This window comes from Diceros bicornis, unplaced genomic scaffold (genome assembly GCF_020826845.1).
Source record: "Diceros bicornis minor isolate mBicDic1 unplaced genomic scaffold, mDicBic1.mat.cur scaffold_265_ctg1, whole genome shotgun sequence".
Lineage (NCBI taxonomy): Eukaryota > Metazoa > Chordata > Mammalia > Perissodactyla > Rhinocerotidae > Diceros > Diceros bicornis.
In genome coordinates this window covers 251,728-276,110 of record NW_026691141.1, presented here as the reverse complement: position 1 = coordinate 276,110, position 24,383 = coordinate 251,728, and the positions used below count along the sequence as shown (strand labels likewise).

The following is a 24,383-nucleotide window of genomic DNA, read 5'->3' as shown; positions in this document are numbered from 1 at the left end:
AAGCATAGAGTGTTATGAGGACTCAATGAGATCATCCATGTAAAGTGCTGAACTCAATGCCTGGCACATTCACTCACTGATTCATTTGCTCAGTAAATTTTTATTGAGTGACTGCTGTAAACCAGGTGCTCTGTTGGGTGCTAGGGATACAGCAGTGATCAAAACAGACAGCCATCTCCATCCTCTTGGGGCTTACATTCTGCTTAGGTTCCTTTTTTTCTAAATTATCCAATTTGCTGGCATGTAATTGTTCATAGCAGTCTCTGATAATCCTGTGTATTTCTGTGATATCAGTTGTAATGCCTCCTTTTTAGTTTAAATTTTACCTATTTGAGTCTTGTCTCTTTTCTTGGTTAGTCTAGCTAAAGGTCTGTCTATTTTATCTTTTCAAAAAACCAACTCGTATTTTTGGTGATCTTTTCTATTGTCTTTCTAGGCTCTATTTCATTTATTTATGCTCTAATCTTTATTATTTCTTTCCTTCTGCTAACCTTTGGGTTCGTTTGTTCTCCTTTTTCTAGTTTTTATAGCTTCTTGAGGCATAAAGCTAGGTTGTTTGAGATTTCTTTTTTCTTAGTGTAGCCATTTGTCACTTTATATTTCCCTCTTAGAACTATTTTTGCTGCATCCCATACGTTTTTGTATGTTGTGTTTCCATTTTCTTTGACTCAAGGTATTTTTTGATATCTTCTTTAAACTATTGATCGTTCAGAAGTATGTTGTGTAATTTCCACATATTTGTGAATTTTCCAGTTTTCCTCCTGTTATTGTTTTCTCGTTTCACACCTTTGTGTTTGGAAAAGATAGCTGGGATGATTTCAGTTTTTTAAAATTTGTTAAGATTTGTTTTGTGGCCCAACATTTTGTCTATCCTGGAGAATCATCCATGTGTAAGGAAGGAAAAGAAAAATGTGTATTGTGCTGCTCTTGGATGGGATGTTCTAGACAAGACTTGTGGTTCCTTTTGGTCAATAGTGTTTTTTCACTTCTGCTGTGTCCTCACTGATTTTCTGTCTCAATGATCTATCCATTGTTGATAGTGGGGGAATGAAGTCCCCTCCTACTATTTTATTACTCTCGATTTCTCCTCTCATTTCTGTTAATTTTTACTTTATATAGTTAGGTGCTCCGATGTTGAGTGCAGTATATTTACAGTTTTTATGTCCTCTTGATGAACTGCCCCTGTATCAATATATAGTGACCTCCTTGTCTTTGGTGAACAGATTTTGACTGAAAGATTATTTTGTCTGACATAAGTATAGCCACTCCTGCTCTCTTTTGGTTACCATTTGCATGTTATTTAGTTCAATTCCTTCATTATTACTCTATGTATGTCCTAAAAGCTAAAATCAGTCTTTCGTATGTAGTACAATGTTATATCTTGTTTATTTTGTCTGTTCAGCCATCCTGTGTCTTTGATTGGAGAATTTAATCCATTTACCATTAAAGTAGTTATTGGCGGGTTAGGACTTACTATTGCCCTTTTGTGTGTGTGTGTGTGAAGATCAGCCCTGAGTTGACACCTGCTGCCAATCCTCCTCTTTTTTACTGAGGAAGATTGGCCCTGGGCTAACATCCGTGCCATCTTCCTCTACTTTATGTGGGATGTCTGCCACAGCGTGGCTTGATGAGCAGTGTGTAGGTCCACGCCCAGGATCTGAACCTGCTAACCCCGGGCCACCAGAAGCAGAGTACACGAACTTAACCACTACGCCACCAGGCCAGCTCCACTATTGCTCTTTTTTGGATTTTCTGGTGGTTTTGTAGTTTCTTTCTTCCTCTCGCTGTCGTCTCTTGTGATTTGTTGATTTTTTTGTAGTTCTATGATTTGATTCTTTTCTCATTATCTATTGTGTATCTACTAGAGAATTTTTCTTTGTGGTTTCCATGAGGCTTATGTAAAATATCTCCTACCTATAGAAGTCCAACTTAAAGTGATAACAACTTGACTTTAATTGCATACAAATCTGTATACTTTTATTTCTCCCCTCATTCACATTTTATGCTATTGATGTCACATTTTACATATTATTATATTGTGTATCCACTAACAATAGCTATAGTTATTTTAATATTTTTGCTTTTAACATTCATACCATAGTTAAAAGTGTTATGCACCATCATTACAGTGTTGGAATATTCTCAATTTAACTATATGTTACCTTTACCAGTTAGATTTATACTTTCATATGCTTTCATGTTGCTACTTAGTGTTTTTTCATTCAACTTGAAGAACTCCCTTGAGAATGTCTTGTAAGGCAGGTCTTGTATTGATGAATTCCCTCAGCTTTTGTTGGTCTGGGAATGTCTTCATCTTATCTTCATTTCCGAAGGACAGCTTTACTGAATAAGGTGTTCTTGATTTGCAGTGCTTTTCTTTCAGCACTTGGGATAGGTCACCCCACTCCCTCCTGGCCTGCAAGGTTTCTGCTGGGAAAACTACAACCCCTTTAAATGTGATGAGTCACTTCTCTCTTGCTGATTTCAAAATTTTCTTTTTGTTTTTGACTTATGACGATTTGATTATAATGTGTCTTGGGGTAATATGCATCATATTGAACTTGGTGGGGTCCTTTGAGCTTCAAGAACCTGAATATCTATATCCCTCCCGAGATTTAGGAACTTTTCAGTCATTATTTCTTTAAATAAGCTTTCTGCCCATCTCGCTCTCTCTCTTCTCCCTCTGGGACTTCCTAGTATGCATATTCCTTCCCATGGTGGTGTCCCATAGATCTCATACACTTTTTCACTCTTTTTCATTATTTTTTCTTTTTGATCTCCTAACTGGATGATTTCAAATGATGTTTTTGAGTTTGCTTATTTTTTCTTCTGCATGATAAAATCTGCTGTTGAAGCTCTCTCGAATTTTTGGTGTTGTCATTATACTAGGATTTCTGTTTGATTCTTGTTTATGATTTCTATTTCTCTATTAATCACCTCATTTTGTTCATTCATTATTCTCCTGCATTTGTTTAGTTGTCTGTCTGTGTTCTCTTGCATCTTATTCAGCTTCTTTAAGATGACTATTTTGAATTTTTTGTCAGGCAGTTTGTAGATCTCCATTTCTTTGAGTTAGGTTACTGGAACTTTGTTACTTTTGATGGTGTCATGTTTTCCTGATTCTTTATGATCTGTGTAGCTCTGTACTGTTGTTAGTACATGTGAAGAAGCAAATACTTCTTCAAGCCTTACAGACTGGGTTCCACTGGTAAAAATTCTTCTCCTGTCAGGTCCGTGGTCTGATGAGTTTGCCTCCAAGGTCACAGTCAAGCCTACTGGAGATGGGTCACGTGGTTGTGGCTGGGTCCACAGTGGTGTCCATGATTTGTGGGCCTGTTACTAGGGGCTTGGGCAAGCTGAATCCTGTCTGGCCCCTCAGTGGATAGGACTGCATCCAGGACCTTGGTCAATAGGGCTGGCTGGGACAAAGGTTCACTTCAGGGTTCACATTTGAGTCTGCAGAAGGTGGACCTGTTTCCAGGTGTGTGGATGGTTAAATGGTAAATCTCTTGTCAGATTCCTGGGATGGCCCCACCAGGACACTAGGTGGATCCCTGGGTGGCAGGACTAGCCCAGTGCCACAGCTTAGAGGTGTTCTAAATAAGTCACAGGGCTCCTTCGGATCTGCAGCCAGATTGAGGTCTGCAGGTCCTCCTTAGAAGGCACAGATGGGGTGCCTCCTACCAGGTCCCTGGGTGGGCATGTCTGCTCCCTCACTGCTGCTGAGAGGGGCTGGCGCCACGTTACAGGACTGCTTCAGAACCCATGGTTGGACCTAGGTTAGTGGACCTGCCTCCAGGGGCACAGATGGGCGTGTCTCCCAGCAGGTCCCTGGACAGGCATAACTGCTACTGGAGTGTGGCTTGGATGGATGGGAGCCAGGTTACAGGGCTGATTCAAGATCCACTTTTGGAATGATGTCCGTGGGCCATCCTCTGGGGACATGGATGTGTGTGTCTCCCACTGGGTCTCTGTAGAAACTTGTCTGCTCCTGGAACGTGGCTGAGAGAAGCTGTAGCTTGGTCATAGGCCACTTCAGGGTCCACAGCAAGGACCAAGGCAGACAGGCCTGTTACCTAAGACACAGAGAGGCGTAACTCCCTCTGGGTCTCTTGGTGGTTGGTGCTGATGGCAGGACCAAAGCCAAATGGGGCTGTAGCCAATTCAACAAGGAAACGAGGCTTTTAACATGGCTGCAGCCAGGGATATGGTCAGCAAGCCTGAGACCTGGCTGTGGGGTTGCCTTCTCAAAGAAAAGTCCCTCCCCGGTCTTGGGCTCCACCAGTGTTTCACAGCTGCCTACTTGGATCTCGAAGCTCCCAAAAAGGCACTTTTGTCCGTAGATGGCTGCCAAATTATTGTTCCTATGGGGAGACAAGAGGAGGAAACGTCCTATCCACTGTCTTGCTGTCATCCCCATAGGTATGATCCTTTCGGTTACTGTGGGGATTACATAAAACATCTTACACTGATAACAATCTATTCTAAATGGATAACAACTTAACTTCAATTGCATACAAAAACATTACTCCCTTACATTTCCACCACACACTTTATGTTATCACTTTCAAAGTGACAAAAAATAAAAAAAAAATATTTTTATATTTTGTATCTATTAACATAGTTTTATTGTTATAGTTACCCTCTGTGCTTTTACCTTTTAAATGGTATGCGAGAATTTTAAGTGATTTTTGTTACCGTTATCACAGGATTCTGTATTTGTCTATATGTTTACCCTACCAGAGAGCTTTCTATTTTCATGTTTTCATTTTGGTTTCTAGTGTCCTTGTGTTTCAAGATGAAGGACTCTTTTACAATTCTCGTAAGGCAGTTCTGTTGGTGATGCTCTTCCTCAGGTTTGTTTATCTGGGGAGGTCTTTATCAAGCCTTCATTTTTGAAGGACAGTTCTGCTTGATATAGTATGCTTGGTTGGCAGGGTTTTTAAAATCTGACTGCACTTTGAATATATCATCCCACTCCCCTCTGGCAGGCCTGTAATGCTCCTGCTGAGAAATTGCAGATAGTTTTATAGGTCTTCGCTTGTATCTGATAGGTCCCTTTCATGCTGCTTTCAAGATTCTCTCTCGTCTGGGACCTTTGTCAGTTTGACTATAACTTGTTTAGCTGGAGCCTTTTAAGCTTCTTGAGTTTGGATGTTCATTTCCTTCTTCAGATTTGGGAAGATTTCAGCCATTATTTCTGCAAAGAAGCTCTCTTCCCCTTTCTCTCTCTTTTCTCTTTCTGGGACTCCCATATGTGTATTGATCTGATTGATGAAGTTGCAAAAATCCCTTATGCTTTCTTCATTTTTCTTTATTCTTTTTGTTCCTGTGACTCAAGGATTTCAAATGACTTACCTTCAAGTTCACTGATTATTTCTTCTGCTTGATGAACTCTGGTGTCCAACCACACTTGTGAATTGTCCAACTCAGTTATTATATTGTTCAACACAAGAATTTTTTGAGGTAATTTTTTATTTCTTTACTTGTTGGATATTCTGATTTTGTTCATGAATCATTTTCTTGATTTAATTTGTGTCTTTCTATGTTCTGATGTAGCATGTTGAACTTCTTTAAGGCAATTATTTTGAATTTTTGGTCAGGCAATTCATAGATCCCTGTTTCTTTAGGATCAGTTTCTGGAGATTTATTTTATTACTTTAATTGGGCTTTTTCCTGCAGCCAAACCTGGACACAGTTCACAAGCAGAAGCCTTGTGCTCTCTTTAACAGTTAGGGGCAAAGGAGGGAATGTGGAATTGTAGGGTTTCCACTTCAGCTGTCTGTCTGTGCTGGCCCTTCATCCTTGGCAGGTTCCTAGGTGTGATTTATGGTCTCTGAGAGAGGGTGGGACAGAGCTTCAGGAGTGGGTTCTGGAGCCAGACTGCCTGCCAGACTTCCAAATCCCGGCCCCACCCATTAGAGCACTGTGACCATGCATAAACTCACTCATCATCTAGGAACCTTGCAAATAATTGTGCTACTTCAAAGAGGAAACAATACTACTTGGCAGATGGTAATTCTTTCTGATTCATTCATTCAAAGCCATTCACTCATTGAGCAAGCAATATGAGGATAAAGAGATGTCTCCATAGGACGTGCTGTGACAAGCTCACAGTCACTGGAGCCACAGACACAGACATGTAGACTCCAGAGGGTGTGAAAAGATTATAGGAGAAACACAAATAATGAGGAAGGAGAGGCAGGGTGGTGGATGAGAGGCAGGAGGTAACTCAACTGCAGATGGGACATTTGGGCTGAGGTCAGTAGGATGGTAGGATTGCTACAGTTAGAGATGAGGAGAGAGCCCCCACTGTGCAGATGAAGACAGGAAGGCAGGGCATGTTAGAAGAAGAGAGGGGATCTAATATGGTGGCCATGTAGTGGCCTTAGATGATCAGGGGCAGGGAGTGGGCACAAAGCAACAAGGCCAGATCAGCCCCTCTGTAAGAGGACCCATAAACTAAGGATAAAATTTGGGCTTTTATCCCATAGGCAACAGGATACCATGTGATCAGGTGGTCATTTGGGAAGTTTCCTCTGGAGGACTTGAGCAGTTCCAGCTGGGGGCAGGTCACTGTTACAACACACAGTGGGAAAGCCACAGTCTTTATAACAACAAAACCAGCTGTAACCACGTGAGATTTCTTATTGTACAAGAAACTTCAAAACCCAAGGATCCCAAGATATGTTACAGTCCCTGCTAACATTTGTCCTGCTTAGCACCCTCTACACTGTGTCTGAGTCGGTCCTCACACCAGTGCTGTGAGGTGGGGACAATCAGCTCCTGCTTAGAGCACGAGGTCACACAGCTAGGATATGGGACAGTTAGGATTTGAGCACTAGTCTGGGGAGGTCCTGAGCCGGCCTGCCTCGCCGTCTTCTCATAAGAAAGGGTGCTGCCCCTTCACAGGAAAGTGTTCCACAGCTGCAACTACTTCGCATTCTACAGCGTGCTGCTGGGCCTGGGCGCCTGCCTCTCCAGGCTGCTCAGCAGCTGCCTCGAGGGCACGTGGCTGACTGCCCGCCTAGACAAGGCCATCATGCAGAATGGCTGTGAGGGAGCAGACGTGGGTAAGTGGCCCATCCCAACTGGCCACACGTCTGGGGAGGGCTGGTCTTGCACCTTTGTAGAAGCTGCCTGGAGGTCAGGTATCAGCAGTTCACAGTTCACACTCTTCACTTGTGCTCAGAGCTTATCTTCCCGTGGAGGCTATAAAGCTGAGTGGGAAAAACATTCAACCCAGTGGTTAGAAGGGAGTTTAAGTCTACTAAGTAACCAGCACTTTTGACAGACCTTTGAAGTGTAATGGAGGGCAGAGAGAGGTAGCGGGATTCTATCTGAACAATTAGAAGTTTAATTTATGGATGCATGGCTTAGAAATTTTTGAGAAAGAATGCCTCTTAGATTTAATGGTGTCAGTTGGAAACTTATTTAGTCAAGAAAAATGGTCTGTTCAGTTGAAATACTTCAAAATCAGCCATTTCTGTGCAGCAAAAGGTAGTTTTTCTACTTCGGGCCCACGTCTATTCATGCAGTCATCCATTTGTCATGTGACTGATGCCTTCTCTCTATTAGCCACAGCAGCTCCCAGCCCCTTTGAGATTCAAATTCCTCACAAGATGGATGGACTAGAATGTGATCTCTATGAGCCCTTCCAGCTTTTTGTACCTCATTTTCTAGATTCTCAGCAAAGACACAGGCACCATTTAGGAACAAATTGATGCTGGGCCAGCCTGTGACCTACTGCCTGGCTTGACTTGCCTTTGGGATTTTGGGGGCTCTATGTGGACCATTATCACACCAACCCATGCTCATCAGCTTTTCTCGCATCCTGACCACAGGCCACAGGCTGTCAAATACTGGGGCCTAAATCAGTCAGCAGTAATGCCTGCTGTTTGAATCCACACTGGGGTTGAACTCCAGGACACAAGCACGCTGACTTCCCTGGTATCCCTGAGATGCTTCAGGTTCCCCCTCCCCTGCCCCCTTTCTCCACACTCCACGCCCTGGGAGCCCTTCTACCTGGGAGATCAGGAGGCTTAGCCCCCTGTCAGCCTGGCCATGGGACCCCTGAAGCCTTGTGTCCTTGCCCTTCCAAATAGGCCCTTCTCTTTTTCCTGGAAATGAACTCTACCTCTGCTAGCTGAGTCCTCCATCCCCCATTTCTTGGAGTCTCTGTCCATATTCCAGGCTGCAGGCCTGCTGCCCTCCAAGATGGGGCTCAGTTTTGCCTAATCTGCCCTGTTGCTCACCAGAAGCTCTCTAGGTCACCAACTCCTGCCCCCTCAAGGCTCTATACTGTCTACTCCCACCCCTTCCACCCCTATTCCTCTGCTCTGACTTCTCCTTGGAAGCCCATAGCCATGTCTTATCTGTGGACATTCAGTGCCAGTCAGGACTCAGCTCATTTCTGTTCCTAACACTGTAGATACCCAGCTCTGTGGGACAACCTCAGATCCCTCCAGCCTTCTTCATGTCCCCGGGAGTCCTGGTCCAGCTTCTCCTTTCACATGTCACACCACCCAGAAAGCTTTTCCAACAGCCTCTGAGAAGAACAGAGACAAGCTGCCCCTTCCCCTGGTCCATCTACTCTGATTCTATCTTAGGTTCCTGCCTCTCAGCTAGGTCCAGGATGAGGTGGCTCCTGCTGCAGACTTTGATCCATAACCCTAGACTGGTCATCCTCAGAAAATCAAAACCAGGCCATGGTTCCTGTGAATTTACCCAGATTCTGCAGACATGGTTCAAGAGTTGACACTGTCCTCCAGCATCTGCTCCAAGGCCACTCCAGGATGTCTGCCCCCTAGAGAAGATGCAGACTACCCAGAAGTTGTCCCCTGCAGTGTGATAGAACGGCACAACCACTGTCCATGCAGATGGCATACAGCACTGACTACTCGGGGCTGGCCACGAGCTGAGCTCAGCTGGGCTGAGTGATCAAGTCTTAGGTCTATTTCACTCCCTTGGCAAAAAGATCAGTACTAGTGAAGAGTTCTGTTGATCAAACTTTGCCCAATGATTTCCACCATTCATGGGTAGGAGCAGCCTCAGGGAGTTGCATGTTAAGAAGCACTTAGTTTGACTACATGGCAGAACTTTGTTTTACTGAAGAAGGTGATAAATTATCTACATCAGGGCCTTTTAACTGTGTGGCTCTATTTTTCTCTGGAAGAAGTATGGCCTCAACCCAACAAGATTCCCATTGCTTCCTCCTTTCTATGTCTTATAGTGCATGGGATAGAACATAATTTATGATCCCATCCTCCAATCTGGTAGGGCAAGCAGGAATACACTGAGCTCTCTCTCCCTTTGCCATTGGGATGATGAAAGGATCAGAAGTGACCTGGCCTTGGTCACGTGGAAGACACACAGATTCTCTCTGACAGGGTGGAGTCACCTAGGAAATCCACCTGTCTGAGGAGGCAGAGATGGGGTGGATAGGCATTCTATGTGGGGGACAAGAAGAGCAGAGGTGTGGGAGGAGGAAAGCCCTGGGCATGTTTGAGGAGGGTGATCCATCTGGTGTGTTGAGTTTAAGAGTGTTGGAGGCTGGTTAGGCCATTCTGAGAAGGCCAGAATGCCAGGCTGGGAGGCCCAGGGCTTACCCAAATTCTTCACATTTCAAGCATAAGGTCTGTGATGTCCTGGGACCTGTTCAATGTCTGACCATTCAAAGTCACTCACAAAGCTTGCGCAAGAGCTATGAGGACCCACCAACACGATGAGGGAAGTCCTGTCCACCTCGTGAGTCCCACAGCCACTGAAATTCAGTAATCATTAGTGAGCACCTATTGTAAACTCAGTCGTGTTGCTAGGTGTGTTTTCCTCTTTTAACTTAATCCGCACAACTAAGCTTTGTCATTCTGCTTTCAGAAACTGAGGAAACTGGGACTCAGAGTGTTGGGATCCCCACACCACCAATTTCTAGTTGTGTGACATCCGCCAAACTACTTTGCCTTTCTGTGCTCCTTTTACCATATATATAAATAGGGAGTGATACCTACCACATCCAAAATTCTTCTGAGGACAAAACGAGTTTATGCATTCAAACACTGTCAATCTAGTATGTGACATGTCCTACACTCCCCATAAATATCAGTTATTGTTTTTTGTAATGTGACACTTTGTGGTGATCTGATGACTGTCTTCGCACCTCTCACTGTTCTCCCAGATCCATGAAGAAAGAGGCCTTCTCCAGTTTTACTCACCATTACCAAGTACGTGCCTGTAACGTGGTAAGATCTTGGAATGAGTAAAAGAACAAGGCTATGATGAATGAGTCTTTCAGCCATGAATTCAATACTGAAATCACTACTGGCATCACGGACAAGTGAGAACGAGAAGAAGATCAGGAACACGAGGTTCTGGTCTGAGCTCTGCCACTAGCACAAATCTCAGTTTCCCTGAATGAGAACTAGTGCTGCCATCACAGTCAGTGCTCCTCACTTGCATCCAGCCAGTGCTTACTGAGCACGTGCTACATGCATTTGCCATTCCAGGGACACAGGACACCTAAGGAGATGAGGTCCTGCTGCAGCACGTGGCACAGGCCTCTCTTGCAGCTCCTGCTGTGATGGTCTCTCAGTCTCTTCCCTGGACTGCTTGTGAGTTCCTCAAGGGAAGCGATCAGGTCTCTCTCATTCATGATGGCATTATGTATTGATAAAAGGTACAATCCATCAAGACGATGTCACAATTTTAAACACACATATCTAACAGCAGAGCTCCCAAAACATATGAAGCAAAATCGACAGAATTGAAAGGAGAAATAGACGGTTCTCCAACAATAATGGAGATTTCAATACTCCACTTTCAAAAAAGGATATTACAACCAGACAGAAAATCACTAAGGAAATAAAGAACTTGAACAACACCATAATCTACTAGACTTAACCTTCCACCCAAAACAGCAGAATATGTATTCTTCTCAAGTGCATATGGAACATTCCCCAGGATAGACCATATTTTAGGCCCCCAAACAAGTCTTAGCAAATTTTTAAAACATTGAAATCAAATAAAATATAATTTCTAATCACAGTGGGGTGAAATTAGAAATCAAGAACAGGAAGAAAACTGGAAAAAATCATAAATACATAAAAATTAAACAATACAGCATTAACACCCAGTGGATGAAAGTTGAAAATATGAGGGACACTAGAAAACACCTTGAATAAAATGAAAATGAAAATACAACCTACCAAACTCATGGGATGCAGAAAAAGAAACGCTCACCGGGAAATTTATAGTTGTAAATGCCTACATTAGAAGAAGAAAGATCTCAAAACCATAACCTAACTTTACACCTTGAAGAGTAGAAAATGAAGAGTAAACCAACCCTGAAACCAGCAAAAAGAGGCTTATAATAAATATAAGAGCAGAGGTGAAATAAAGAACAGGAAAACAAGAGGGAAAATCAGTCAAATCAAAAGTGTTTTCTAGGAAAAAAGCAATAAAATTGGCAAACTTTTAGCTAGACTAACCAGCAAAAAAGAAAATGGATAAAATTATTATAACCAGAAATGAAAGTTGGATATTACTACCGACTCTATGGGAATAAAAATGATTATAAGATTGTACAGTCTTCTTTGCCAACAAAGAAGCCCTCCCAGCCCTGCGTGAGGGGGTGAACTGTGCTTTTCCTAAGGACTCGGTAATGGTCTCCCCTGGGAAGCTGCGTTGCAAGTACTGCTGATTCTCCTGAGGACCTACACCCACCAGCCCCATTTGCTACTAGACCTAGTAGCCTCAATTCCCAGCATGTCCCAGAGACTGAAGTGTAAAATATGACCCATGAGGAGTTGTGCTACGTTCCAAAATAGCTGCATCCTTTCCCCAGTGTATACAGAAACAAATCTAGGAAAACGGTGTGCAAATGGCTATTAAGGGGTTTGGATAATGGTGGAAGGAACATAAAGTTGGATCCGGTCTAATTTATTGATATGGGCCCACTAAGCAGAGATTCTCTACTCTTTGCTGTGTCTTGAGAGGGCACAAAGAGTTCCAGCAGTGTCATTGGTTACCGGGAATACACTAAGTGAGGCTGACCTTCCTTGGTCTCCTATAGAAGAAGGTATCCAAGGCTTAGGTGATTGGAACGTTAGCGTGTATTTATCATGTAAGACATGCCTACCCACCCCAACAGGGTCCAGAGGACACACTTGCACTACTACTGTGGAAATAAATTCATGAGGGCAGCCCCAGAGTCCGTGAAGAGCTCTGTGGCCACTCTCCTCTTTAGGGCAGACATTACAGTGGAACTGCTGCCAGTGACCTGGGATCTTGATATGCAGTGAGGACACTTGGATCCCGGGGCAGCAGAGACCAAGCAGAGGCACTGAATCTCAAGAGACAAGGTGGTTATGGTTTCTGTAATGGATAGTGGAGTCAAGGCAATAATGAGAATCCATTTGACTCACAGAAACCTATGGTGGTAGCTAGTTGATCTGAGTGTCTGTAGAGGGAAAGAGAAGGCAGTCGATGAAATTCTTGATCTGTGTAAGAATGGTTCTAGATCAAGTGAACAGAAGTCTAACTTGAATCACTGAAACAGTCATGGCCCTTCAATCATTTCCCACCCCTGAGCCACTTGACAGATACAGGATCCCTGGTGTGAAGGGGAGGCTGATTCCCTTGAGTAAGGATCTAGATATACTATTTAAAATTAAAACGGTTAATCTCTTCCCAACCTTCCCCCAAAGGATGTACAGCCTTTTGTGATGGTGACCATACATTAGGGAAAAGGAAATAATCAGAATTATAGGGATTATTGAATACAGGTTCTGAAGTGACACACTAATTCCAGGAGACCCAAAACATCACTGTGCTCCATGAATCAGAGTAGGGCTTATAGGATCAGGTGATCAATGTAGGTTAACCCAGATCTGTCTCATAGTGGGTCCAGTGGGTCCCTGAGCCCATCCTATAGCTTTTCCCCCAGTCTCAGAATGCTTAGTGGTAATTGACACAGTCAGCAAATGGCAGAATCATGAGACTGGTTCCCTGACCGGTGGAGTGAGGGCAATTACGGTAGGGAAGGCCAAATGGAACCCACTAGAACTGCCTCTACTTAGGAGAATAGTAAAATAAGAGAAATACCGCATTCCTGGAGGGGCTGCAGAGATTAGGACCACCACCGAGGACTGAAGGACGCAGAGGTGATGAATCCCACTATATCTGCATTCAGGTCATCTCATGGCTTGTGTATAAAACAGATGAATCTTGGAGAAGGATGGAGGATTGTCATAACTTAACCAGATGGTGACTACAACTACAGCTGCTTTCCCACATATACTTTCATTACTTGAGTCCTGATACCTCGTATGCAGCTTTTGATCTGGTAAATGGTATTTTCTTTATCTGTTAGGAAAGACATTAGAAATAGTTTGCTTTGGCCTGTCAAGGCCAGCAATAAACCTTCAATGTCCCACCTCAGGGTGTAGCAGCTCTCAAGCTCTATGTCATAACTTAGTCTACAGGGACCTTGATCACCTTTCTCTTCCATGAGGCATAACACTGTTCTGTTACTTTTCTGTTTTTTGGGAGCTTTTTTGGTGAGGAATATTGGCCCTGAGCTAACATCTGCGCTCATCTTCCTCTATTTTATATGTGGGATGCCATCACAGCATGGCTTGATGACCAGTGCGTAGGTCCACATCCGGGATCCGAACCCGCAAACCCCAGGCCAGCAAAGCGGAGTGCGTGAACTTAACCACCCACCACCAGGCCAGCCCCTGTTCCGTGACATTTTTGACATCATGCTCATTCAACCTAGTCAGCAAAAGTAGCAGCTGTTTTATTGGAAGACACTTGCATGTCAGAAGGTGGGAAATAAATGAAATGAATCAGGGGCCTCTCGCCTCTGTGACACGTCTGCGAGTCTAGTGGTGTCAGGCATTTTGAGGTGTCACTTTTAGGGTTAAAGATAAGTTGCGGCATCTGGCCCTTCCTACAAATGAAGAAGAGGCATACTGCCTAGTGCGCCTTTGTGTATTCTGGAGGCAACATATTGCTTATTTTGGTGGGCAACTCCGGCTCTTTTACCGCATGATCCAAAAAGCTGCTAGTTTTGAACAGGGCGCAGAGCAAAGAAGGCCCTGGGGCAGGTGCAGGCTGCTATGTAAGCTACTCTGGCAATAGGGCCGTGTGATCCAGCAGATCCAATGGTGATTGAAGTGTTGGTGGCATTTGGAGATGTTGTTTGGTGCCTTTAACAGCCCCCTAAGATGAATCACAGCACAGACCCTTAGGATTTTGGAGCAAAGCCCTACTGTCCACTGAAGACAACTGCTCAGCTTTTGGCTTGCTGCTGAGCGCTAGGAGAACTGAATGCATAACCATGGGCCACCAACTTACCCCGTGACCTGGGATGCCCGTCATGAACTAGGTGAGGCAGCACCCCACCGTCCCATGAAGTGGTGTCTACGAGGTCAGGCTGGAGCAGGGCCTCAGGCACAATCAAGTCACATGAGTGTGTGTACCCAATGTCCGTGACCCCAGCCCTGACACATTCCCTTCACTCTCCCAGACCACATCTATGGCCTCACGGAGAATACCTACAATAAGTTGACTGAGGAAGAGAAGACTCAGGTCTGCTTTATATATGGTTCTATGTGATAGGCAGGCACCACCCAAAAGTGGACAGCTGAAGCATTACAGTGTCTGTGTGGGACATCCCTGAAAGAAAGTGACAAGCTACAATCCTCCCAGGGGGCCCAGACTTAAGCAATGCACCTGGTGGTTTATTTTGCTTGGAGGGAGAAATGGCCAGAGATAACGAGTCAATTTCAGTTCACAGAGGCACGATTTGGCTGGCTGGTCAAGAGCTTGGAAGGAATGTGAGAGGAACATTGGTGGCAAGGAGGTGTGGAGAAGAGGCATGTGCCTATACTTCTCTGAATGGGCAAAAAAGGTGAATTTCTTTGTTTCCTATAAGAATGCGCACCAAAGGGTAACCTCAGCAGAGGAGGATTCTAATAGTCAAGTGGACAAGATGACCTGTTGTGTGGGTACTGCCCAGCTTCTCTTCCCAGCCACTCCTGTCGGCGCCCAAGGGGGCCATGAACAAAGTGGCTGAGAGGCAGGAATGGAGGTTATGCATGGGTTTAGCATCGTGGACTTCCACTCATCGAGGCTGATCTGTCCACAGCCACTGCTGAGTGCCAAATCTGCCAGGAGCCTAGACCAAAACAGGGTCCCTGATAGGGCACTATTCCCCAGGGTGATCAGAAAGCAACCAGCTGGCAGGTGATTACAATGCACCTCTTCTACCATAGAAGGGGCAGTGTTTTGCTCTTAGTGTGTTAGACACCTACGCTGATACAGATTTGCCTTCCCTTCACACAATGTTCCTGTTAACTACCATCTGTAGACTCACAGAATGCCTTATCCACCACCTTGGTATTCCACTCAGCATGGCTTCTGATTAAGGAACTCACTGCCCATAAATGAAGTGCAGCAGTGGACCCATGCTCATGGAATTCACTGGTCTTTTCCTGTTCCCCACCATCTGAAGCCGCTGACTTGAGAGAAGAATAGGCGTGGGAAGACGGAGTTACAGTACTACTACCTAGGTGGCAATATCTTGCAGGTTTGGGGCGGTGTTCCCCAGGAAGCTGCTTATGCTCTAAATCAGCGTCCATTATATAGCACTGATTTTCTCATAGCCGGGATTCACAAGTCCAGCAATCAGGGGTGGAAATGCGAGGGGCACCGTTCACTACTACCACTGTTACCCCTCATGATCCACTAGCATAATTTTTTTTCATGTTCATGTGACCTTATGCTCTACTGGTTTAGGGATCTTCATTCCAAAGGGAGAAAACACGTTGATTTCATTGGACTGGAAATTAAGACTGCCACCCAGCCCCTTACGGCTCCCCTTGCCTCTGACTCTACAGGCAAAAGGAAGAGAGTTTCCATGCAGGCCGCGGTGATTGATCCTGATTACCAAGAGGAAACTGGACTGCTGCTCCACAATGGAGGTAAGGAATACAGGAGATTCCTTAGGGTTTTCTTAGTATCACATGCCCTGTGATTAACGTCAATGGAAAACTACAAGAAACCAGTCCAGGCAGGACTAGGAATGGCTGTGACCCTTCAGGAATGAAGGTCAGGTTCTACCACTGAAATTGAAAAGGGTTTGCAAAGAACCACAACCAGCTGAGGTGCTTGCTGAGGCAAAGGGAATATGAAGTGGGTAATGGAAGAAGGTAGTTATAAATACCAGCTATGAAAGGGTGACTACCTGCAAAAACATGGAGTGATTGTTATATTTCTTCCTTATTCAGGTATGAATAAGTTTGAGTACTTTTGTGTATTTTGTACATTAGTTAAATTTACATAAGTTTAAAAAAGCAGTAAAAGATTGAGTGATATGTACCATTGTGCAAACGTGATTGATTCTCTTATGGATGACTGTAAGTGCACTTTTGACAAATGGATGCCCAAAGGTGCAATAAATTGTCGCCCTTCTGCTATATCATTGGGCACAAGGGTTATTAAATGTTGCTACATGCAGGATCAGTTCTCAGGAGCCTCATAGTCCTGCAGTAGAAACCCTGCGGGCACCCTTGACTACCTCCTCATCCTGATTAGACATGGGAGCTGGCGCTTCTCTTTCTATTTGGAGGTAAAGTATAGTCTTCCCTATCTTTCCTTTAGCAAATCACTTTCCTGGATGGCTGTGCCATGTCAGGAAGGGCCTGGGCTGCTGGGAACCAGGATGTATGCTCAACACCAGCTTGCACTGTAAAGGCCTCCCTGGCAGAGTCCAGCCTGCTGTGTGTCTGAAGGACAATTGCAGCCTTCTGATGGAGGAGGATAGCTCAGAACTGCCAAGCAGTTCATCTGGGCCTTGTCTTACAGGGTGTTTCCAGACGTGATGTTCAAAAAGCCACGTGGGAACCCTTTAGTTCCTGGTCATGGGGTGGGTTCTCAGGGTGAGCTCAGAGCAGTGTCTGTTCACCACCAGATGGGAAGCACTTCAGTATTTTGATTGGTAAGACTGTGTCCATTCATGGCCATGGATCATCAGTGTGGTGGCATTCCCTCAATGGACCTGCCTACACCCTCCCCTCTCATGCCTCATCTTTCAAAGCTCCCAACAGGAAAGGTTCACAGCCCCCATGACACATAACCACAGCACAAGGCTGTGGAAAATAACACAGCCATCCCAGGGGGCTACAAAATCTATGGGTTCAGGCCCATCTAGCCCTTTAGGACACGTCAGTAAAATCATGACTGAGTGTGTAAACTGGCGAATGTCAGAGACCATGGACTTCAGAACCACACAAACCCAGAAGTCACCTTGGCATGCAACGGAGAGGGTGGCAGTTTTCTGTGGCCAAATAGAGGGACCCATAGCCTGGGAAATGAAAACCCGTCCCTGATCCACCAGATCAACTCCCTCAGGGAAGAGTGGCCACAATGTACCTGACAGAGGCTGGGGCCTCCAGGACATTTCCTCCTGAAACAGCATTACATAAGTACGTGCAGGGATACTGGAGAGCCTAGTGTGTAGGCAGCATAGACATGATGGAAGGAGGCCCAGATGTAGCCTTAAAAGCTGCATCACAAATCTTCGCCTGTGGATAGAAAACAAGCAGGAAAAGGAAGTCAGAGACCTGGACAAGGATCCCAGGAGGATTCAAATCTAGGTCAGGGGTGAACACGGAGCCCCTAGAGGGGCCTGAGGAGGGAATGTCCTGCCTGCCTTTAGACCATTTACAAGTGACCTTCCTCGGGTCTTGTCCTCTCCCCGTGCACGTTTGTCTTGACATGAGTACAGCCATGTTTGGCCGCTCCATTGATCTATAGCCACCAGCACACAAAGAAATACAAAGCTGCTTTCTGTGCGGTGGGAACTGGCCTTTTCCCGGGAACTGGCCTTTCTCCCACGGAGGGAGTTGCAAGTTGTAACAGTTCAAGGCTCTTGGAGCGTCGTAGCACGGGAGGGACTGGCCATCTGTGCCGGGCTAAGACGATAACCAAAGAAAACAATGCACGTACACAACCACTGGGCTGGGACGTTAGCCAAGGGGCTCAGTGCACGTACGCCACTGATAACTGTTTTGTGCATGGGAACACTAGATGCTTGCTCTGTAAACTCTGTAACTGCTTATATAAACTGCTGGAAGCTGAGACCTGGTGAGCGTTCCACCTGTGGAAGGGACGCCTTGCCCAGGATGTGTGATCCTTGCCCAGCCGTGTCGATTGACAGGACTCTCCCGGCAGTGGGGCGTGGATGTTGTGAGTAATTGATTTACTGTGAAGTAACTGATTTGATGTGTTCTCTTTTCGGTCAACCTGGTGTTTCTCTTTCCGGTTGATTTGTGTCATTTCCCTTCAGTCGATCTGGTGTTTCCCTTTCCGATCGATCTGATGTTTTTCCCTCTTATTATATGACCTATTCGGATCTGCTGCTATCTCAGCCGATGTGGATGTTTTCCCTTTCCAGTCGAGCTGGTGTTTTTTCCCTCTTATTATTTGACCTATTGGGATCTGTTTGCGGACTATCGCCTTTACTATCCTCTATATAATAAAATATACCTTCAGTCCATTTGTTTGGAGTGGAAAGTGTCTTTTACGTCTCCGATCTAATCCCCGAACCTCTCATAACATAATTGGCGCTGTGAGCAGGATTCGATTAAGGAGATGCCTTTCCTATTCAAACGAAAGGTAACTGAAGCCAAGGTGGAAGAAATTCCAGGATGGGAGGACCCTCCCTTTTGCACTCTGGCTGGGGAGTGGGCTCGCAGGTCAGGGTTATGTGAAGCTTGGGATGCTCGTCTGAGACGATTTGAACCGTTGGATGTGACCAAAGCTTTGCAGATGGTGGAAAGGAAAAAGAAAGATGATGTTTCTTTTTTGGCACGGCGAGGTTGGTGTTTGCTGACTGCTTATCGTCGGGCTATAGAAGATAGGGATAAGATACAGAAAGAGAAGGCACTCTTGGAAAAAGAAAATTCAGATTTGCAGTTTTGCTTGGCTATGATTCAATGTCAATATCATGCACTGGGAGATCAGGCTCGTAACTACCAAGCTATAGCAGAAAAGGCTGCTGTAAGAGTTGCCAAATATAAATATAGAAAGAGGAGAGGAAAGGTAAATGAACGAAAAGTTCATATGGCCATAGCATCGGCCGGTCCTAAGTGGGACCCGGACACATGGGATGGTGATATCTGGGATGATGATTCTGAAACTGATTATGAGGAAGAGGAAAAACCGCCCAAACGCACAGAGGCACGTCCTCTTCGCCGTCGGCGGATGGAAATGGATGGTAATCATTCTGTAAGGAAAGATGTGATTGAGGATTTTAACCAACAAGAAATTTCTGATATTTTAGCCCGGGCTACACAAAAGCCTGGAGAAGCCATTATAACCTGGCTTGTTCGCCTATATGATATGGGCGCTACAGGAATTAATCTGGATGCAGGAGATGCTTTTAAATTTGTAATTTTGTCCAATGATCCAGTAATACGGGGAGCTTCCAGAGATTGGAGCATGAATGCTCACTCCCCAAATGATCGTGGACAAGGCACTGATGGTACAACTTTATTGGCTCTTGCAGTAAAAGGAGCTCAAGATAAATACCCCACGGAGGATATGTGGCCAGACACTAATAGATCGTGGTATACTTTAAAATATTGTGTCCAAAAGATGAGAGAAGAAACCATGAAACGGGCTGTGTTTCTGGGGTGTGGTGAAGCTTTAAATGAAATGACTTTAAGTGTCCAGGTGCGACACAAGTTAATAAAAACTGCACCTCCGGCATACAAGCAAATACTTACAACCCTTCTCATAAATGAAACTGAAAACCCTATAGCAACACTAGCAGATAAGATTATGCAGCTAGCAGACTTGGGAGACTGGCAGACAACTGAAAACTCTCCAGGAAGGGAAAAAAGGAAAACATTCTTTAAAAAGGATAAAATGACTTGAGGTGATATGTTTTTGGCCCTACTCCGGGCAGGAGTACCCAAAGACCAGATTGATGGAGTTGACACTAAAGAATTATGGAAACTATATAAAGAAAAAGGGCTGAATGTAAAACAAGTGAACAGAGGGGACAGTATAAAGAATGCTTCCAACCCAGTGCCTGCTGCACCTAGTGCACTGCCTCCTCCCTCGGATCCTCTTTTTGCTGACTTATGTGATTGAGGGGAAGGCCAAACCTCTGTATCGATTAGTGCCACTATAAGAAAAGATATTAGACCACATGTACCAATTAAAATATTTTGGAAGAATGGATCTACAACTAGTGTGCAGGCACTTATAGATACAGGGGCGGAGGCCACCCTTATCTATGGGAATCCAACTAAGTTTCAAGATACATCAATTCTGATAACTGGATTGAGAGGAAAAGAAATCCAGGCAGTTACCACTAATCTTTCTATGCAAATTGGGCAACTACCCCGGCGCACATATCTAGTTATGATTGTGCCAATACCAGAATATGTAATTGGGATTGATATTCTGAAAGGATTGACATTAAATTTGGCTGATGGACAATACCAATTTGCTATTAGAGCTTTGTCTTTTCATATTAATGCTGTAATTGTGGGATGTTTGCATCATGAAGTAGAAATTCCACCTGCCACGCAAGTGGTCAATCAAAGACAATATCGCATCCCTGGAGGACAACAAGAAATATCTGAGACCACAGAAGATTATTTGGCTGTAAAAGTCCTTCGCAGAGTAACTACAGCCTGGAATAATCCTATCTGGCCTGTTAAAAAAGGTGATGGGACATGGAGAATGACTGTAGATTACAGAGAGCTAAACAAAGTGACTCCGGCTATTCAAGCGGCCGTCCCTGATTTGATTACTGATATAACAGAATCTCCTGTTAAATGGGGTGTCTCATATGACCAATTGACTGAAAAACAACAAAAACATACCTGGTTTATGGATGGTTCTGCCAAAATGATATCGGGCTCACGGAAATGGAAAGCAGTTGCCTATAACCCATCCACCCAACAAACAATTGTCACCACCGGAGATAATATGAGTAGCCAATATGCTGAACTTTATGCTGTGTATCAGGCACTTCAACAAGAACAGGGCCAACAATGTCATATATATACTGATTCATGGGCAGTGGCACAAGGTTTGGCAACGTGGATGCCACAATGGAAAAAATATGATGGGAAAATTAATGATAAAGAAATATGGGGAAAGAAATTATGGGAAGACATATGGTTATGGTGTCAAAACACAATTGTTACTGTATTTCATGTTGATGCTCACAGTTCTTTAATTTCTGCAGAACGAAAGCATAATTCTCATGCTGATGAGCTGGTGCAGATTCGTGCAACGCACAACCCAGGCTTAGCACAATGGGTCCACGAAAAGAGTGGACAATTGGGAGAACAAGCTTCATACAGGTGGGCACAACAAAGGGGAATCCTTGTCACCCATGATGATATTGCCACTGCAGTACAACAATGTCAGTTATGCCAACAATTAAAAAAACAGGGAGTTCCACATCCCTACCAAGGTCATATCCAAAAGGGATTATTTCCCGCCCATACCTGGCAAATAGATTTTATTGGACCATTGCCAAATTCTTGTGGATATACTTATGTCTGCACTGCTGTTGATACATATTCTGGTTATTTATTGGCTATGCCAGCTAAAGTGGCCACCCAACAGAGTGCCATAAAATTATTAGATACAATTAAGTTATATTATGAAACACCAAGGCAAATTCAGAGTGACAATGGTTCCCACTTTACAGGTAAGTTGATTCAAACCTATACCAAGGAAAATTATATAGAATGGATTTATCATATACCTTATTACCCCCAAGCTGCAGGCCTCATAAAACGAATGAATGGATTGCTTAAACAACAATTGAGGAAACTTGGTCATGGCTCATTAAAGGGGTGGCACAACCATCTAAGTACTGCTCTAAATATGTTAAATAACAGGCCACTAGGCCCTAATGAGACTCCTCTGTCAAGGTTGTTACCAGCAAAGATTACAGAAGTGGCAGCCGCCACCCATGAGCTTATGACCTTAACCTATTGGCCCCTGACGCAGTCTGCTAAACCGCCTTTTCGTGCCACGGCCGAAGCGGCTGGATTGGATTTATCTACTGTTCATTCTATTCAATTGCCCCCTAAGAAGCAGTCTATAGTCCCTACTGGGATAGGGGTACAATTTCCCAAAAATACCTTTGGTTTGTTAAAAGGACGCTCTGGACTGGCAGCAAAAGGTATTGATGTACTGGGAGGAGTCATTGATCCAGATTACCAAGGAGAAATAAAATTTATATTATATAATGGTAGTGACACAGTACTAACTGTAGAGTCTGGGGAACGAGTGGGACAATTATTGGTGCTTCCCCTCTTGACTCCAAATGTGTCACAAGGACAGCCTCCAAGTGAATTAACTAAAAGAGGAATGCAAGGATTTGGGTCTACAGATGGATGGAAATCTGGAGCAAAGGTGTGGGTGACACATCCACCCAATGTGGCTCCCCATGCCGCAGAAGTAGTGGCCCAAGGGCCCACTGCAACACTCATAGTTATGTATCCAGGAAATGAACAGTTATATCATGTTCCTAAAGATTCTGTTTCTTTGCGTAAATAGATATTCCTGCTGTGTTCACTATGCTGTGCTGCACCTCCATGTCTGCTGCAGACCTACACACCAACTAATGCCTCTGTAGGACAACCTTTGACCCTCTACTGTTAGACCAACTGCTCTACACCAGTGGGACCTATAACCTGGACTATGAATGGCCGAGAAATTTGGTCTCAGAAACATCAAACAATCTCTCGGTACAAGCCTATATCTGATCAGTCACACAAAACTAGTTATAATTTCTCTATTACCCTGCCTTCTGTTACCCTCCGTGATGGGGGCTGGTCTGGACTTCTGCAAGCTAGTTTGTTATGCCTAAGTGTTACCTTATCTAATGTTATCTTTGATGCTGTATATGATTTGCAAGATCAAGTTAATAACATTTCATATTCTAAGGGGTTATTTGATTGGCTACCTTGGGGTTTGGGTCCTTTATTGCGAGATAGTTTTATAATTGTTGTAGTCATTGGATTTTGGATTCTTGGATGTGCCTTATGTGCTTGTGTACAAAGTTCATTGTCTGTGCATATGGTGTCTTATGGTTAATGGAGACGGCCACGGCCGAATATATCTTGACATGAGTACAGCCATGTTTGGCCGCTCAATTGACCTACAGCCACCAGCACACAAAAAAATACAAAGCTGCTTTCTGTGTGGTGGGAACTGGCCTTTTCCCGGGAACTGGCCTTTCTCCCATGGAGGGAGTTGCAAGTTGTAACAGTTCAAGGCTCTTGGAGCGTTGTAGCACGGGATGGACTGGCCATCTGTGCCGGGCTAAGATGATAACCAAAGAAAACAACGCACGTACACAACTACTGGGCTGGGATGTTAGCCAAGGGGCTCAGTGCACATATGCCACTGATAACCATTTGTGCAGGGGAACACTAGATGCTTGCTCTGTAAACTCTGTAACTGCTTATATAAACTGCTGGAAGCTGAGACCTGGTGAGCGTTCCACTTGTGGAAGGGACGCCTTGCCCAGGATGTGTGATCCTTGCCCAGCCGTGTCGATTGACAGGACTCTCCCGGCAGTGGGGTGTGGATGTTGTGAGTAATTGATTTACTGTGAAGTAACTGATTTGATGTGTTCTCTTTTCGGTCAATCTGGTGTTTCTCTTTCCGGTTGATTTGTGTCATTTCCCTTCAGTCGATCTGGTGTTTCCCTTTCCGATCGATCTGATGTTTTCCCCTCTTATTATATGACCTATTCAGATCTGCTGCTATCTCAGCCGATGTGGATGTTTTCCCTTTCCAGTCGAGCTGGTGTTTTTTCCCTCTTATTATTTGACCTATTGGGATCTGTTTGCGGACTATCGCCTTTGCTATCCTCCATATAATAAAATATACCTTCAGTCCATTTGTTTGGAGTGGAAAATGTCTTTTACATCTCTGATCGAATCCCCGAACCTCTCATAACAACGTTTTGATATTTTTACATCGTTTTCCCCACTTACAGCTGATGCAATTCCAGAGGTTGAACTAGAAAACTACAAGTTCCTAAAATATGATCAAAAGAAACCTCACAAGAGAATCAGAAACTATTCCCTCTTCCTCCAGAATGTAGAAAGGCAGCCCCTGCCTGTGGCACGACATGGTCCTGGGTAGTGCTGTTTTAAAGACACCCACATTTCAGTGGTTGTTGCTCTGCCTATGAAAGTACCTTCAACCTTTAAATCCCAAGAGAATGGGCAGCGGGCCGTGTCTGCTCCTGGAGCAGCTCAATGATACTGAAATGAACTTGTCCTCTGACTTAGGGGGACTTGGGAGTGTCCCCACTGGCCAGGGAAGGGGCT

General features: G+C 44.5%; 1 protein-coding gene across 2 annotated transcripts in view; it reads right to left on the bottom strand.

The window, feature by feature from the left end:
* Positions 1–7,075: 7,075 nt before the first annotated feature.
* Positions 7,076–24,383, bottom strand: part of LOC131402778 (ral guanine nucleotide dissociation stimulator-like) — a 55,434-nt gene continuing 38,126 nt past the window's right edge. Inside the window, exons 8-9 of one of the 2 annotated variants that reach the window (XM_058537321.1) lie at positions 17,434–17,585; positions 7,076–7,220 (exon numbers count right to left, since the gene is read on the bottom strand). In XM_058537321.1, coding sequence (XP_058393304.1) covers positions 7,213–7,220; positions 17,434–17,585 — 160 coding nt within the window. In that variant the 3' untranslated portion in view covers positions 7,076–7,212. Of the gene's footprint in view, positions 7,221–16,404; positions 17,586–24,383 lie in introns of those variants that run through there. The other variant, XM_058537320.1, reaches the window with a different exon arrangement.